General features: G+C 53.5%; 1 protein-coding gene across 1 annotated transcript in view; it reads left to right on the top strand.

Moving 5' to 3' along the window:
* Positions 1 to 9,100: 9,100 nt before the first annotated feature.
* BCR (BCR activator of RhoGEF and GTPase) overlaps positions 9,101 to 17,686 on the top strand; it is a 119,570-nt gene continuing 110,984 nt past the window's right edge. Inside the window, exon 1 of the mRNA XM_025857288.2 lies at positions 9,101 to 10,516. Within this exon, the coding sequence (XP_025713073.1) occupies positions 9,205 to 10,516 (1,312 nt within the window). The 5' untranslated portion in view covers positions 9,101 to 9,204. The remainder of the gene's footprint in view (positions 10,517 to 17,686) is intronic.

Here is a 17,686-nt window from a genome sequence, read left to right as displayed (position 1 = left end):
CTTCAGCAGGGCGGGGCGGGGGGTGGTAAGATGGGAGCCACCTCCAGATGAACCTCACACTCCAGAAAGACCCAGGGCTTCTTAAGCAGGGAGACCCAGGTTTACCTAAGATCTAGGTAACTGGAACAGAGAGATGGACAGAGGATCACTTACATTCACACAGATGAGAATTAGTGTACCTGGGAAAGGCCCAGGGTCACAAGCGGTTCCAAGCCTGCAGGGGGGACATGGCAAATGCAGAGGCCCAGAGCAGGGACCGAGAGAAGGCAGGGGATGAGGGGAGCCTTCAGAAGAAGCAGCACACAGCTCAGGGAGGGCCCTCCTCTTCTGAGGGAGAAGGGGCTCCTGAAGACTGGGGGGCCCTGGGTCCACTGTTGCCCAAGAAGCCCAGGACTTCAGGCGCTGCCCCAACATGAGATACCCTCCCAGCAGCTCCTGGGCTCCTCTGCCATCTGCTATGGCCTCCCCATGTCACCTCCCATATGTCGGGCCTTCCCCTGAGGGAAGTTGATCGGCAGACGGGAAATGTGGCCGTCACACCGCCTCCACCTCTTTCCAGGCAGCCCAGATCCTTCCCAGCCTCCACCCCCACACCCAGACGCCTCCCCAGCATTCAGGACCACCAGCCACCTGTCTGAGCCTGCCCCCAGCCTGCTGTCTACAGGCCCTTTGCTCTGCTTGCTCCCCACCCTGTCTTCAGGGACACATGGTGGGTGTTCTGGGAAGCAAAGCAGCCCCAGGGCTCTCTTGTGCCCCACAGGTGGGTGGTACCCCCTGGCCTGAGGGTGCTCTGGGCCTGCTCTGGGCCTCTGACCACTGGAAGCCACAGCCCGGACCGTCTAACAGGCCATGCTTTCAGGAACAAGCTCATCTTGTCCCCGCCCCTTCACTCTCTATGAAGGCTGGAAATGGCAGCCAGGACCTCCCCCCTCTTCCCCCTCCCCTCCACCCCCCCCACTGGGATTCCCTGGCTATAGGGGCCTCATCAATAATTGATGCTGCAGAAGGTCGGGGGGTTACAGCTGAGGGGGCCCTGGGAGAAAAGACCCACACACTCATTTGGAACCCTTGGCCAAGGGCGTCCCACAGAGATCCCTGCTCCTCTCTCTGGGGCTGGCGGCCTGGAGGAGGTGCCCAGCCAGGCACTATGCAGCACAACACATGCAAGCCGACTAAAGAAAACTGCATTGATCGCCCTAGTTTTCTGATCTTGCCCGTAGCTTGCTGGGGCTGACAGAGGACAGATGATGGATGGCAGATGACAGATGGGGGCCACATGGCCACATCCCGCTAGAAGGGGACCTCCAGTCCCCAAAGTGGGTGGGGATGAGGATACAGCCAGGGGAAGGAAAGAACAAGAAAAGGCCCAGATATTCAAGTTGGTCTTAGGTAGGTCTTCAGGCAGAAAGCCCTGCTGACTTTTTTTTTTTTTAAGATTTTACTTATTTGACAGAGAGAGAGCGCGCAAGTAGGCAGAGAGGCAGGCACAGGGGAGAAGGAGAAGCAGGCTTCCCACTGAGCAGGGAGCCCGATGCGGGGCTCAATCCCAGGACCCTGGGATCAGGACCTGAGCCGAAGGCAGATGCTCAACCATCTGAGCCACCCAGGCGCCCCTCCTGCTGACTTTATAAAGCTCCATCTGACAATCCCATCTGATGGCACAGGGGTCAGGAACACAGTAGTCAGACTGGGATCAAGTCTGCGCCCCCCCCCACTTACTGCTGTGTGACTAAGGGGTCACTGTCCCTCTCTCAGCCCTTTTCTCTGCCTCCTGCCAGGATGATAGCTGTGAGGGGGGGAAGCAAGTCGCATTAATGGAGGCCCTAGCCCCAGGCTGGGCAGCTGGCAAGGGCTGGGGGGATGGAAGACCATGCAACTCTCATGGGCAATGCCACGGCGCCCACCCACACAGTGCCTCTGTGTTAATTAGGAAAAGGTACCCATGCACTTCCTTAAAAGAATTGAACATAGAGGGGCGCCTGAGTGGCTCAGTTGGTTGAGCGACTGCCTTCGGCTCGGGTCATGATCCCGGAGTCCTGGGATCGAGTCCCACATCGGGCTCCCAGCTCAGCGGGGAACCTGCTTCTCCCTCTGACCTTTTTCCCTCTCATGCTGTTTCTCTCTCTCTCTCTCTCTCTTTCAAATAAATAAATAAAATCTTAAAAAAAAAACTAGAAAAAAAAAGAGTTAAACATAGAACCACCATATGATCCAGAAATCCCATTCCTAAGAATATTTGCCAAAGAATTGAAAACAAGGACTCAAGTATGTGTACACACATGTTCAGAGCAGCATTATTCATACGAGCCAAATGTCCACCAACAGATAGACCACATTCTGTGTGGTCTATCCATACAATGGAATATCATTCAGTCTTAAAAAGGAACGAAATACTGACACATACTACAACGTGGTTGAACCTTGAAAACCCTAGGCTAGATGAAAGAAGCCAAACACAAAAGGCCACCTATTATTTGAATCCATTAGTATGAAATGTCCAGAATAGGTAAATCTATACAGACAGAAAGGAAATTACTGGTTGTCAGGGGCTGGAAGGAGAGAGAAATGGGGAGCCACTGCTTAATGGGTGTGGCATTTCCTTTTGGGTTTTGTGGTGATAAAAAATATATATATATATATATATATTGGTGAGGGGCAGAGGGAGAGGGAGAGAGAGAATCCCAACCAGGCCCCATGCCCATGCCCAGCTTGGAGCCTGACATGGGGCTTGATCCCACACCCTGAGATCATGACCTGTGCTGAAATCAAGAGTCAGATGCTCAACCAACTGAGCACCCAGGCACCCGGTTATGAAAATATTTTTGAGGGCGCCTGGGTGGCTCAGCTGGTTAAGCGACTGCCTTCGGCTCAGGTCATGATCCCGGAGTCCCGGGATCGAGTCCCACATCAGACTCCCTGCTCAGTGGGGAGTCTGCTTCTCCCTCTGACCCTCCCCCCTCTCATGTACTCTCTCTCTCTCTCTCACTCTCTCTCTCAAATAAATAAAATCTTTAAAAAGAAAGAAAATATTTTTGAACTAGATACAAGCTGTGTGGTTGCACAACACTGTGAATATACTAAATCTCTCTGAACTGTTCACTTTAAAATGGTTAATTTTGTTATGTGAATTTCACCTCAATTTAAAAATAGCCCTTCTTGCTCATGGCATTTGATATCCATATGTTAGAAAACTGCTGTTATAAACTGATTTTGTGAGGAAAAGACACATTTTTACGATTGCTGTCACCACCAATATTCATATCTACCAGGTCTAAGCAGGGAACCATGCCCCCTTTGATGTATGCCCTTGTACAGTGCACATCCTGTCTAACCGTAGCTGGCAGACCTGCTCAGGAAGTCCCTAAGGGAAGGGGTGGCCAGTCCATTTTACAATGAACAAATGGAAATTTCCTGGTTTCACACTAGTGGGGCATTCGGACTTCAGAATGACACAAAGAACATAGGCAGGCTATGGAGCTGGAAGATGGTCTCAAGCCTGCCCGCACCTGAAGGGCTGGGTGACGTGCAAACATGTCTTCATCTGTGGAGTGGGGATGAATCCCCGGGTTCATGTGAGCATTCAAAGAGATGCTAGAAAAATGTTCCTCCTTACCCCTCAGTGAGCAGGACCAGGGGCTGCTTCCACCCAGGCTGGGGACCCAAGGGCTGGCTTAACTTATCCACCACAATTTTTGTTTTTTAATAGAACAGCTTTATTAAGATATAATTTACATACCATATAATACTTACCCATTTCAAGTGTATAATGGAATAGTTTTTAGTATATTCACTAAGTTGTGCAAAACCTAGAACCACTATCTAGTTCTAGGACATTTCTAAAAAGAAACTCAATGACCTTTAACAGTCATTCCCCATTCCTCCCACCCTCTTATCCCCAGCAACCACCAACCTACTTTCTATTTCTACAGATAAGTCCATTCTGGACATTTCACATAAATGGAATCATACAATAGGTGGCCTTTTATGACAGTCTTCTTTCACTTAGCAGAAGTTTTTCAAGGTTCATCCATGTTGTAGTATCAGTACTGCATTCCTTTTTGTGGCCAAATAATATTCCATTGTATGGATGTACCACATTCTGAGTAACAATTCATTTGTTGATGGACCTTGGGTTGTTTCTACCGCCCGTTTTAATGCATTGGAAGTTCTGCATTCTGTCCAGCAGAGGGGGCTATGGGGTCCCAGCCTCTTCCTCCAGCAAAGGAAAAGGGCGCCTTGGGGAGGGGTTGCCAGCATCTCTTTGGGTTCAGGGATGGCTGAGGGTGCCTGAGGGTGTGTGTGTTTCTGTGTTTGATTTTTTTTTAACACAATAAATGTTTTGTGTGTGTTTGATTTCTAAATAAACTGCAGAGCCACATAACCACATCCCAGAAAATGGAGGAGATTGAGGGGAGACATCACCATTAATCCTATTTCTCTGTCCCACTTTAGTTCTTAGATGAAAAACAACAAAACAACAACAACAACAACATCTATTGGGAGTGATGGAAATGTCTGTTATTTGATTGTGGTGATGGTTTCACAGGTGTGTTACAGATTCCAGAACTCATCAAATTGCACACTTCAAATATGTGCAGTTTATTGCACATCAATTATACCTCAGTAAGGCTGTAAAAAACTTAAAAAACAAAAAATAATACCTATTTTTTTTCATTACAAAAGATAGGCCTTTTCATCATGAAGAATTCAGAAAAGCGGAGTGATTTGAATTCATTATGAGTGAATTCAGAAAATAAATGTCACTTGCTCCTCGGGGCTTATGGAGCCCCTGGTGAAGTCCCCTCCACCTACTGAACCCCTTGGCAAGCTCTGTGGGGCCAGCATCAGCTTCCAGCTTGTACGGCCAGGCTCTGGGGCCCACCTTAGCTCTGCAGGCCTCATGGTGCCAGACCCGGTGTCCTTCCGCCTGAGGACTTGGCTGTCATTCACAGGGGCCCTGCCCTTCTCACTCAGTCTGCATCCCTCGGGACTCTTGGGTCCCTGTCATTTCTCTGGCCAGTGCTTCTCAGTCTCTCTGCCTCTACTTCCCTCCTAGTCCAGCCCCTAACCCTTCTGCACCCAGTCCCCTGGGGAGCCAGGGAGAATCTCCAGACCTATGGCCATAAACACTAGCTATTCACTAACAATGCTCCCATTTCTGTCTCCGGTCTTGACAGCTCCTTGGTACCCCAAACCCACTCTCTCTCCACCTGACTCCTCTCTGTGGATGGGCCGCAGGCACCTGAAGCCTCGTCACATGGGCACCCCAGTTTCCCCATCACACTCAATGACCCACTGTCCACAACATAGCTGGTCCTTCCTCCCTCGACATCTGATCCATCAGTTAGTCCAGAACAAACCTGGAAACCGACCCCCTCTCTCTATTGTCTCGCTTCCACCCTAGTGTGGTTCTGGGTCACCAGCGGCCCTCATCTGGACCAGTGGCACAACCCCTGTCCACTTACCCTGCTCCCACCCCCTACCTCCCACCTGTCCACAAAACAAATCTGAGCAAGTCACCCCCCTGCTTATGGCAGATACTGTGGCTATTTGAATTTAAATTCATTAAAGGTAAAGCAAACTAAAACTTATTTATTTATTTAATGTTAAAAGATTTTCTTTTTAAGTAATCTCTACGTCCAACATGGGGCTCAAACTCACAATCCCAAGACCAAGAGTCACATGTTCCATTGACTGAGCCAGCCAGGCGCCCCAAACCAAATTTTAAGTCAAACTAGATTTTTCCAGTTCTTTGGTTGCCGCCACCACGTTGTGCCCAGGAGTCGCAGGAGGAAGCTAGGGGCTGCTGTTTGTTCAGTGCAGAGTGTAGAACATGTCCTTCATGGCGGAAAGTTCTATCAGACAGTGCAAGCTCAGAACCTTCCAGAGGCTTTTCCTTGCATTTAGAATAAAAGCTAAACTTCTTACAGGCCTCCTTACAAGGCCCTGCCTTACCTCTGATGTCACCTCCTTCCACCCACACAAGTCTCGTCTCCTAACCCACCTGCACCTGAAACACACCTAGAACTTTGACGTCTCCCAGTCTTTGCCTTTCTGTTCCTCATCTTTAGGACCAGCTGAGAGGCCACCTCTCCCGGCAGGCCTTCCCCAGACCTCTGCCCCCTCCTGGATCCTTGCACAGCACACACAGGCCTGGCTCTGCCTGCCTTATCCTTTCCTCCCCCACCCATGTCCATCTTTCTCTCTGGGTTGTGTGCTCCTCCAGGCCACACACACATCAGATTCTTCTTTCAGCCAGCGCTGGCCGAGCATCTGCTATGTGCTGAGCACTGGGGAGTCAGTGGGGAACAAGACAAACAGATCCCATCCTTGGGAGTTTAGATCTAGCTGGGGACAGACAGCTAACGGGGGATTAAGAGTGTTATGTATCTGGGCCCCATATTCCTCCTCATTCCTTCTTCCCCTGGGGGAGGGATGGATGATAAGAAAGCTCTGCAGGAAAAGACCAGAGACCCAAGGCAGAAATGTTTTTAGGAAAGGACTGAGGATGAGAGGAGTGTCCTTGGGGCCAGAAGAAGCTATCTCACAGGGGAGATAGCCACTATCTCCTGGTTTCTGAAATAAGTTCGCTTATGTATACAATATTTGAGGTGGGGCTCAACTGGGGCCTGCAAACCAGAGAAAGGGACACCTCTCTGACAGATGAAGCTTCCCTCCCAAAGTATCCTTTTCTTTCCCAGGTGATTAATGATAATGTCCCAGATGAGCCCATAATTCCCTGCCCTGGAAGTGGGTTCCATCAGCAAAGGAAAAAAAGCAGTATGTGCTTTTGGAATTCTCTCTGGTGACAACCAGACAATGGGACTCTGGAAGCCTGCCTGATCCAACCCACTGGGTGACCTGAACAGGTCATCTGAGGAAGGCTGCTAATATTGATCGCAAGCCGCTCCGTGCCACACGCTATGGGGTCAGGACTTACACCCATTTAAAGAAAAAGGTCGCTGAGGATGTGCAAACTGCTGGGATTCCAGCCTCACCTGTCCAGCCCCAAAGTCAGGGCATCAACTCATTCTGTTTCTTTGCCTGCCAAACAGGCTTTGGAGGGGGTGCTTGCCTTTGGAGGGGTCTGCAGCATAAAGGAGCTGGGGCCTCAGGAGGAGAGAGAGCAGGAGGGTGGAGAGGCCTGCAGAGGGCAGCAGTGAGCTGTGCCTGGAAGTGTCTGGACTCAGGGGCCCAAGTTTTCCCGTGACCCTCCCAGGGCACCTCCCAGAGCACTAACCTTAAGCAGTCAAGGGAGGAGCATCACATGCCATTTATCACAATGTGTTTCGTGTCTGCCCCAACTGGGTGCTTTACACATGGTGCTCACGTTTTACATTACAAGGATAAAGCTGAGGCTCAGAGAAGGAAGGAACTGTCCAGGTCACAAAACCTGGAGTGGGGAAGACCTGAACTGGAGTCAGGCTGGCCTGGCTGATAGCCCTGGGCTCTGTTCCTTCTAGATTAGATGCTGGGGCATCTGTTCCGGGTGGCACTGGATGCGGGGAGGGGGGCAAGATAACCCCTCACATCCATGCAGGGACAACAGCCCTTGGAGACAGGTATCCTTGCTCTCATTTCAGTGCCAAAGGAAACTGAGGCACAGAGGCAGAGGTGGTCCGGACTCAGGCCCAGTTCTTTGGTTTACAAATCCTGTTTCCTGTTCCCTCACCCCGATGGCTGGTTTGGGTATTTTCTTTCTCTTCTTAAGATTTTATTCATTTATTTGACAGAGAGAGAGCACAAGCAGGGGAAGCAGCAGAGGGAGAGGGAGAAGCAGGCTCCCCGCTGAGCAGGGAGCCCACTGTGGGGCTCGACCCCAGGACCCTGGGATCATGACCTGGGCTGAAGGCCGACGCTTAACCGACTGAGCCACCAGGTGCCACTGGTGTGAGTATTTTCATTTGGTGCCCATCAGACTCCCTGAAGTGTGCTCTCTGCTGTGGGTCTACCATCTCTGGACTTCCCTGGGGTAGGAGAGATGACTTTGTTTCACTGCCGGCCCTGGGCTGTCCTGTCTTCCACCCAGTCCTGAGGGTTACGGTGGAGACTGGCCACACCCTTAGGGGGAGACTAAACACCTAAGTTCTGAGTCAGGCAATCCGGGAAAAACTAGGCTGGCCTCTGAAGCTCAGGAGAGGCCAGCGGACAGACATTACAGCTCAGGACCACAGGGAGAGCGATGTGGGTGTTGAGTGACCTCGGGGAGAAATTCCTGCCAATTATCTCTGCGACAATGCCCTGTGGCAGCTGTGGCATCACCCACTCCAAGGCCACAGCGCTGGGGGCCGTTGGCACTCAGGCGCTCCTGGCTTTGGTGGCCCAGCCTGGCCCTCCCCGCCCCCCTGGATGACCCGCCCTTCCAGGCTCGAGTGTGCGGAGGTGCCCGGTGGATGGCCCCTAGAGTGCTCAGCCCTGACGCTGGAGAGTGGCTGCCGGGCTGTGGAGACGCGAAGATCCCGGTGTTCCTGTTCCAGGAGTGCAGAAGGCGCTAGGGCCGTGAGAGGGCCGGGTTCGCCGCCGCCGGGGACTGAGTTTCCCTAAGGCGCGGAGACTGAGAGAGGGCTGGGGCCGGGTGGGGGCGCGGCCTCCCGGCGGCCCCTCCCCCCTCCCCCGGTTTCCCCCCCCAACCCGGAGCCCTCTGCACGGCCCCTTTAAGAGGCCCGCCCGGCTCCGTCTGCCGCGCCGCGGCCACCGCCCCCCGGCCCTCCCCTTCCTGCGGCGCCGATTGCGGGCCGGGCGGGAGTGCGGCGAGAGCGGGCCGGGCCGAGAGCAGCGCCCGGGAGGCGGCGGCGGCCGGGACAAGGCGCGGCGCGGGAGCGAGAGCAGAGGAGCGCGCGGGCGGCGGCCGTGGGCTAGCGGCGCCGGGCCGAGCGGAGAGCAGCGCCCGCGCCGCGCGGAGAAGCCCCGCACACAATAGCGGCGCGCGCAGCCCCGCGCCCTTCCCCCGCCCTCGCGCGCGCCCGCCCCCCTCGCGCGCGCCCTCCCCCGCGCCCCGCGCCGCCCGGGGGAGCCGAGCCCGCCGCCTCACCTGCGGTCCGGGAGGGGGCGGGCATTGTTCGGCCGCCGCGGCCGCCACCACCACCGCCGCGCGAGGCCATGGGGGCCGCCGGGCGCCCCGGGCCGGGCCTGGAGAGGTCGCCGCTCCGCCGCTGAGGCGGGCCCCGCGCTCAGCCGGGCGGCGCAGGTGAGGCCGGCCGCGCCATGGTGGACCCGGTGGGCTTCGCCGAGGCGTGGAAGGCGCAGTTCCCGGACTCCGAGCCGCCGCGCATGGAGCTGCGCTCGGTGGGCGACATCGAGCAGGAACTGGAGCGCTGCAAGGCCTCCATTCGGCGCCTGGAGCAGGAGGTGAACCAGGAGCGCTTCCGCATGATCTACCTGCAGACGCTGCTGGCCAAGGAGAAGAAGAGCTACGACCGGCAACGCTGGGGCTTCCGACGCGCGGCGCAGCCCCCCGACGGCGCCGCCGAGCCGCGCGCGTCCGCGCAGCGCCCGCCGCCCGCGCCCGCCGACGGCGCCGACCCGCCGCCCGCCGAGGAGTCCGAGGCCCGGCCCGACGGAGAGGGCTCCCCGAGCAAGGCCAGGCCCGCGGCCGCCCGCAGGCCAGGGGCCTCCGCGAGCGCGGACCGGGAAGACCGGGGCCCCCCCACCAGCGTGGCGGCGCTCAGGTCCAACTTTGAGAGGATCCGCAAGGGCCATGGCCAGCCCGGGGCGGCGGACACCGAGAAGCCCTTCTACGTGAACGTCGAGTTTCACCACGAGCGCGGCCTGGTGAAGGTCAACGACAAAGAGGTGTCGGACCGGATCAGCTCCCTGGGCAGCCAGGCGATGCAAATGGAGCGTAAGAAGTCCCAGCACGGCACCGGGCCGGGCCTGGGGGACGCGCCCAGACCCTCTTACCGGGGCCGCTCCTCTGAGAGCAGCTGCGGCCTCGACGGCGACTACGAGGACGCGGAGCTGAACCCCCGCTTCCTGAAGGACAACCTGATCAACGCCAATGGCGGCAGCAGGCCCCCTTGGCCGCCCCTGGAGTACCAGCCCTACCAGAGCATTTACGTCGGGGGCATGATGATGGAAGGGGAGGGCAAGGGCCCGCTCCTGCGCAGCCAGAGCACCTCGGAGCAGGAGAAGCGCCTTACCTGGCCCCGCAGGTCCTACTCGCCTCGGAGCTTTGAGGACAGCGGAGGCGGCTACACCCCGGACTGCAGCTCCAACGAGAACCTCACCTCGAGCGAGGAGGACTTCTCCTCGGGCCAGTCCAGCCGCGTGTCCCCCAGCCCCACCACCTACCGCATGTTTCGGGACAAGAGCCGCTCACCCTCGCAGAACTCACAGCAGTCCTTTGACAGTAGCAGCCCCCCGACGCCCCAGTGCCAGAAGCGGCACCGGCAGGGCCAGGTCATCGTGTCGGAGGCCACCATCGTTGGCGTCCGCAAGACGGGGCAGATCTGGCCCAGCGATGGGGACAGCTTGTCGGGCAGGCTGCCTCAGGATGGCACCTTCCATGGAGATGCAGGTGGGTACCTCCACCACCTTGGGTGGGCACACCTGCACCCTGGCTGGAAACCATTGAAAAGAAAAGGGGTCGTTGGCTAGGGGAGAAACAGGCAGATACTTTGCTGGACTGTCCACATGCTATTGTGGACAGGAAGGATTCCGCCTGATCCTTGCACCTGAACAAACGCCATCCCCCACTTCCTCCTGAATGCAGATTCCCAGTGTTTGGGTTGGGAGGGGCAGTATGCGGGGATGGTAGGTGGCTGTTCCTTTGGTTCTGGAGTGGTGTGCCTCTTGTGAGGCTCTGTGTGTTGAGACCAGGGTGCCCTGGGCAGTAATCTCCTTGCCCTGTGATCACTCCATTTAGGCAGTGGGGGTGGTATTAAGAGGGGCCATCTCTGCCTTCTAGATCGGGTACTTTTAGGGGGGATTGATCTGTGTCTCGGGAACTTCCTGCCACCCCAACTGTTCCTGTCCTGGAAGAGTTACAAGACACTAATGGGGAACCCAAGATGTGCTAGCTGCTCCCAAGCCACAGAAGTGTCAGGTTCGCTTGCTAACCAGCAGCCTGAATGCAAGTCAGAGCAGGTGAAAATAGGAATTAAGAGGAAGTGAGGTGACAGGCAGTTCTGACTCAGTGGGCCACTGAAAATCAACGGGGGTGAAGATTTTTATCCAGGGCTGAAGCTGAGCCACACCTGTTCTGATTTGCCTGGCTTTGATGGGAGGCATCACCCATCATTACTCACCCGGAGGCCCCTGTGTGCATCTTATCCCAGCTCCCTTTTCTGATCCTTCCGTGCACTGTTGCCTCCTTGTCTTCCCAGGGACGAGTGTGCAGTGGTGCTCATTTTGGCCTCCTAATCCATGATCTGACCCTTGGTCCTAAGATTAAAACCTGTGGGGTTGTGTATGTAACTTTTGGGGCGATGGGCTTTGAGATCCAGGCAGAGTCTGTAAGATTGGAGTAAAAGAGGATGGGTGGGTGTGGGGTTCGCGTGGGCTGGGGGTCGGGAGCCTGTAGGGAATCTCTTGTTGGAGTCCTGGTCCCTGTTGGGCTGATCCTGTTTTCAGCTCCATTGATTTTTCTTTTTCTGCTGATGGAGTTGTATGTGCTTCCGTCGTCAGAATCCTCTTGAAACAAGTAAGACAGATGGTCTATTTTTGGCTCTGTCAAGTGAGCCTTTTTTGTGATCAGTGCTCTGTCCTGTTTGTTTTAGGTACATCCAGTTGCTGATCTTCCATTTGCAGCTGGGGGTGGCTGTGGCTTGCTGCTCAGACCTGTGGTCTGACCCAGCTGCATCCCTTAGGTCCCTCGCTGGGGGGGTGGAACGCTGCAGTATTTAGAAGCCTGCTTTGCAGGCACATCAGCTCCCTTGGGGGCTGGAGGATTGCCCTGTGGTCACTGGGCACCGGCCTTGTCTGGCCAGCTGTCGACTTGAGTGAGCCAGCTTAAACTGGCCCTCGGCGCCGGGATGCGGGAAAACATTGTTAATAAAGAAAATGAGAGGTTTTCATGGAGACCTGCAATCTGAAATGGTATTCGCTTGCTGATGGTAGAATTCTGAGTTTCCAGAAAGTGGGGGCCGGTCGGACCCAGTGTGTTTCCGTAGGTTGCCCTTCGGTCCCTCTTCCCCTTCTCATCAATGGCTCTGTCCAGCCTCTTATAACAGCTGCTGCAGGCCTGGGATCCCGGCTCTGTGTGTAACCCAGGGCAGGTTCTCAGGAAATGGCCGAGGGGTTCATTTTTATGACTTGGACCCCACTCTTAGGATTTTCTGGATCTTTCTCTGAATGTCCTCAAGGTTCTCTCTCCTGTTAGGTTTTAAAACTGGTTTTCAGCTCTGGGAGCCTTCAGCTCTGTACTCAGCACTCTTCTGAGCGTTGTGGCTGGAGGGGAAGGAGGGAGCCTGTGCTGGCAAAGCCATCTGTCTCTTTCTGGACTGTTTCCTGATGTTCTTTAGATGGCCGTGGGGCCTGCTGGCCAGGGCTGCGCCCTGCAGGGGGACAGTGAGGAAAATCCCGGTGTGGGAGGGAGTGGAAGCACCCTAATTTTTCACAGCAGCAGCAACAGACATGGAAGCCCGGCTCTCATGGCTGCAGAAGCCCTTTGGACGAGTGCGCTCTCGTCTTTTTGAGTTCCAGGCCCCTGGTGTTGGAGGGAAGAAGCTGAAATGACCCCTCTGTGCCTGGCCTTGGTGACAGTGTCTTCCCTCGCAGGCTCTTCCATCTTCCACGGGGTGGGTCTGCCCAACCATAGGTAAGGACAAAACTGGGAAGGAGCAGAGCTGGGATTTCCGGGGTTCCGGGTCCCTGTGGGAATGCAGATCCGTTCCTTCCCGAATATGGCCACCTTAGGGTATTCTTTGAATTGCCCCGCACTGCACCTGAAAATCCTGGGTTGGTCCAGGGGTCCCTTCCCCTCCACACACTCAGGGCCCATCAGCTGTGAGCCCTGCTGTGTGTGAGCCCTTCCCTTTCTACTTTGCGGGCTACATAGGAGGAGAGTATAGTCCTTGCCGTCTGCGAGCTTACATGTTCATGGGAGACAGGAACACACACAGCATTTATGTGTTCAGAGGGAGTGAGACCAGGGAAGCTTCCGGAGGCGGCAGCGCTAGAGAGAGGCCTCGCCTGTCAGCACATGTCTAGTGGCAGAGGGCGGGGGAAGTTGGCTGCCCTGAGAGCAGTGGGAGCAAAGGCTTGGGGGGCACCCATGTCAGCCCCCTGTGACTCTGAGCTGCTTTTTTTCTACTGCAATAAAATATATGTAACAAAATTTACCATCTTAACCCATTTGAGCCATTCTTAAGTGTCCAGTTCAGTGGCATTAAGCATATTCACATTGCTGCGCACCCATCACCACCGTCCATCTCCAGAACTCTTTTCCTCTTCAACTGAAACTGTCCCCACCAAACGACAGCTCCCCATTTCCTCTCCTTGAGCTCCTGAAAACCACCACTGTGCTTTCTGCTTCTATGATTTGACTACTCTTAGTACCGCATATAAACAGAGTCATGCAGGATCTGTCCTTCTGTGTCTGGCTTAGTTCACTTAGCATCGTCTCCTCAAGGTTTATCCACATGGTGCACAGGCTGTGTATGTTTTGAAGGCAGGGATCCCTGGTTCCTTGAACTTCCCTTTCCAAGAGCTTGGGTGAGCCCTTTCAAGGGAGACACCAGACAGCCCAAGATCCTTTACTCTTTTAGGTCTGAGGAATTCTTTTTTTTTTTTTTTTTTTTAAGTGATCCCTGCACCCAGCATGGGGCTCAAACTTATAGCCCTGAAATCAAGAGTCGCATGCTCCACTGACTGAGCCAGCCAGGTGCCCCACAGGTCTGAGGAATTCCCGATCTGAATGTTCAGTCCCAGGTGTCCCTCGGCCCCTTTCCAAATATCAGTCATGAGACCTGACCCCAGATCTTGTGTTTCTTTATGGGCTCTCATACGAGTTGCTGCCCTGTGTTTTCATATCTCTATGAAGCAGTTTAATTTGCTCTTTGGATTCTGGCAGTGTGTTGTCACCAGAACGATCAGTGCTTTGTTTTTCCCTTGGGTGATTGAATGGACCAGCCACCAGTTAGATTGAGTAATTCTGGGCCAGGAAAAGGTCACTTGGGCCTTGCATTGACTTGATCATCATCTCTTTAAATCAGACCCTGTGGTCACCTTTGAACTGAGAATAGCCTCCTCTCCGTGAACAGAGGCAGGGTGGACAGAACCAAGCAGGTGGAGTCTGAGACCATTAAATCATCAACAGGGTGGAAATGGAGTCTAGTTCACATTTTACAAGGGTTTTCTGACTCCAGAATGGATGGTTTCCTTGTTTTGGGAACAGAATGAAATATTCTGGAACCTTTCACTAAGGAAGGAGCTAGCTGGGAGTGCTGTGATTTGTGTGGGTCCAGGGCAATGTGCCTTCCCTATTCCTCCCTTTTACTTCATTTGTTGCTTCTGGCTTCAGTAGCCCCCTCCCCTCCTCGGCTGGGAGGCCTGTGGCCCTCACTAGACAAAGCATCCAGATGAGCCATATGCTCGGTCCAGCTGGGAGATGACATGGCCATACTTGAGGCCCAGGCTGCAGCTCACCGCTGTGGTTCGAGGGGCTTCCTCACTCACAGTGAATGGATGGGTATGTTCAAGTGCACTCCGGTTGTCAAACAATAGGCCTGAGTTTCGACTGCGGGTGCCTTTTTTTTTTTTTTTAGATCGATTTATTTATTTTGGAGAGAGAGAGCGCAGGTGCATGAGTGGGGGGAGGGATAGAGGGAGAGAGAGAATCTCAAGCAGACTCCCCGCTGAGTGCGGAGCCCGACACAGGGCTCGATCCCACGACCCTGAGATCATGACCCGAGCCAAAACCAAGAGTCGGATGCTTAACTGACTGAGCCACACAGGCGCCTCCACGGCTGCCTTTTAGATCAAGGTTCAGGAGGTGGTGGTGGTGGGTTTAATTAATTATGAACCCCACTAGGGTCCCTCACCCTGACTACAGTACGGTCATGTAGGGTTTTGTTTTGGTTTTTTTTGCTTTGAAAGCAATGGAATAAGTTAAGTTAAAATGTTACTTATGTAACGTAATAGGTTTGTGTTTTTTTTATCATGGTACAACATACATAACCAGATGTGTCGTTTTAACCATTGTTAAGTTTATAATTCAGTGTCATTAAGTACGTTCACGTTGTTACGCAGCCATCACCACCGTCCACGTTCGGAACTTTTTCATCTTGCAAAACTGAAGCTCTGTCCTCCACTCAGCACGAACTCACTAACTCATCTTCCCTGCACCTCAGCCCTTGGCAACCACCACTCTCCTCTCTATCCCTTGGAGTCGGCTTATCCTAGGTGCCTCATGTCATTGCAGGCACCTAATAGCTGTGATTCTGTGTCTGGTTTATTTCACTCAAGTAGGGTTTTGAAGTCGCCGGGAGCAGTATTCTCATCCTTAATTTCCGTTTCTGGTTCTTAATAGGTATGTTTAGGAAAACACCTGTTAGTCACGGTAATATTTCCTTGGCTTTCACACCCACGTTTTGAAGTGGCCCGGAGTATTAGTTTGCTAGGGCTGCTGTGACAAAACACAACACACTGGGTGGCTTAAATAACAGGAATTTCTTTTCTCTGTATTTCTAGAGGCGGGTAGTCCAAGATCAAGGTGCTGGCAGGGTTGGTTTCCTCAGAGGCCTCTCTCCTTGACTTGACTTGCAGATGCCTCCCTGCTGGTGTTCCCCCCCTCCACTGCCTCTTTTCCGTGGTCGTCCCTCTGTGCCCCTGCACCCCTAGTGTCCCTCTGTCCACGGTGTCCTCTTTTAATAAGGACACAAGGCATATTGAGTTAGGGCCTACCCTAACGACCCCATTTTAACTTAATCACCTCTTTAAAGACCCCCATCTCCAAATCAGTCAACGTTTTGAGGTACTGGCGGTTAAGGCTTCAGCATATGAATTGGGGGGGATACAGTTCAGCCCACAACACTCGGTGAGCCCCTCATTGGGCAGTAGAGGAAAGGCTGCCGTGGCAGAGAAAGATGGTGCTTGTGCTGGCCTCACCAGCCGTGTTGTAGGAAGAATTTGAGTGATGCGTTGTTTGGTGCTACGGCAGCCTTGTGGAGCCAAGAAGGCACAGCCTGGCGTCAGGAGTGCAGTGTCCTCCTTCACGGGTTACCACACCTCGCTCCTTGCCGAAGAAGTTAGTGGTTGGACCCTGTCATCACTAAGATTCTTTTCTTTGATTCTTCGTTTTTTTTTTTCTTTAAAATTCTAGTTTAGGAACACAATGCTTCCCATCTTTCTTCTTTACTTACCTTTCTGTTAGCAAGGTAACCACTTCTCCCCATTCAGTCACTCAGAAGTATTTATTGAGTATCTACTGCGTGCCAGGCACTGTCTTCATGGAAACTCTCTCTTGCCTTTTTTCATGGATTTGTGGAGAGGCTAATCTCCAAGGGCCTTGTCTTTAAAAACTAACAGACGCATACCAAAAAAAAATTTTTTTTTTAATTAAGAAAAAAGTAAAATAAAAATGAACACACACACACACACAAAAACTTCGTGATGTCCTGGCGTCTCCCCTAATTGTATATCTTCCTTTCACTGTATGTTTGCTGTGATTTCCTGTTAATCCTGTGTCTGGCTGGCTTCCTTCTTTTTTTTTTTTTTTCTTCTTCTTCCTTCTTAAGACAAGATACTACCTACCTCCGTGTTCTAGGCTCTTAACCATGTTTGAGGAGTGGTGTCCTGAGTGCACGTGAATCTGTCTTGTGTGTTGGGTGTTGTGGATGTTTGTGGGTCAGAGACAGAATGAGACCCCATTTCTGGGGTCTCTGTTTGCTCAGACCCTTCCCTGTTCTTTTTAATCCTGCTTCCCCCCATCAGATAAGTGACGTCGGATTTTCGGGGGCCCAGTGATATAGGTGCCCCAGGAAGGAAACTTGTTAGCTTTGGAAATTATCTGGAGATTATTTTTTCCTTCTTTGCTGAGCCTTGGTCTTCCCCTGCTCAACCTTAGAGAGCTCCCTGAGTCCTCAGACAGGGGCCTGCTAATTAGCTGTCTTGGCTTCCAGTGCTTGCTTGCTACGGCGACCTTACAAAATGACTGTGGACAGGGATGGCGGCTGGTGCCCAGGGGAGACACGACTGGCGGGTTCAAAGATGCGCCTGCCGGGGTCTGGTGAAGGAAGACCGTGAAGCCCCACTTGTGTAGAAACTACAGCTTTGGTGGAGGCTGTTTCATGTGCCCTCGAAGCATTCTTGTGACATGGCTGGAGCAAGATTATTAACTTAATTATATGCCATCAGCTGACTGGGTCTGAGGGGGTGTGAGACAAACACACCTGCCCAGGGTCAGGCAGTCGGTGGAGGGGCTGGTGCTGGCCTCTCTCCTCACACCGTAGAGTGATGCCAGTCACAGGAGTGTGGGCACAGAGTGACCTCCTCCCCCTCCCCCAGTAGGTGGAGGGGATGTTCAGCAAACACGTTTCAGACAGGAATGGTGCTGAGTGTCAGGAGACAGGCTTCCTAGCAGGTCATTTTCAGTCTGCTGGGGAGACAGCCACATAAACCTAAGTGCTGTGATAGGCATCATCTGGTCCCAGCCTTTGGGCATGTCCATGAAGGTATCAGCCCCCCAGGAATGTTTCTCTTTTCTTTTCTTTCTTCCTTCCTTTCTTTCGTTCGTTCGTTCGTTCGT

This window comes from Callorhinus ursinus, unplaced genomic scaffold (genome assembly GCF_003265705.2).
Source record: "Callorhinus ursinus isolate GAN/ISIS: 27379988/994484 unplaced genomic scaffold, GSC_fseal_2.0 scaffold117, whole genome shotgun sequence".
NCBI classification, from domain to species: Eukaryota; Metazoa; Chordata; class Mammalia; order Carnivora; family Otariidae; genus Callorhinus; species Callorhinus ursinus.
Note: the sequence above shows the minus strand (reverse complement) of the source record. Positions and strands in the feature narration are given on the sequence as shown.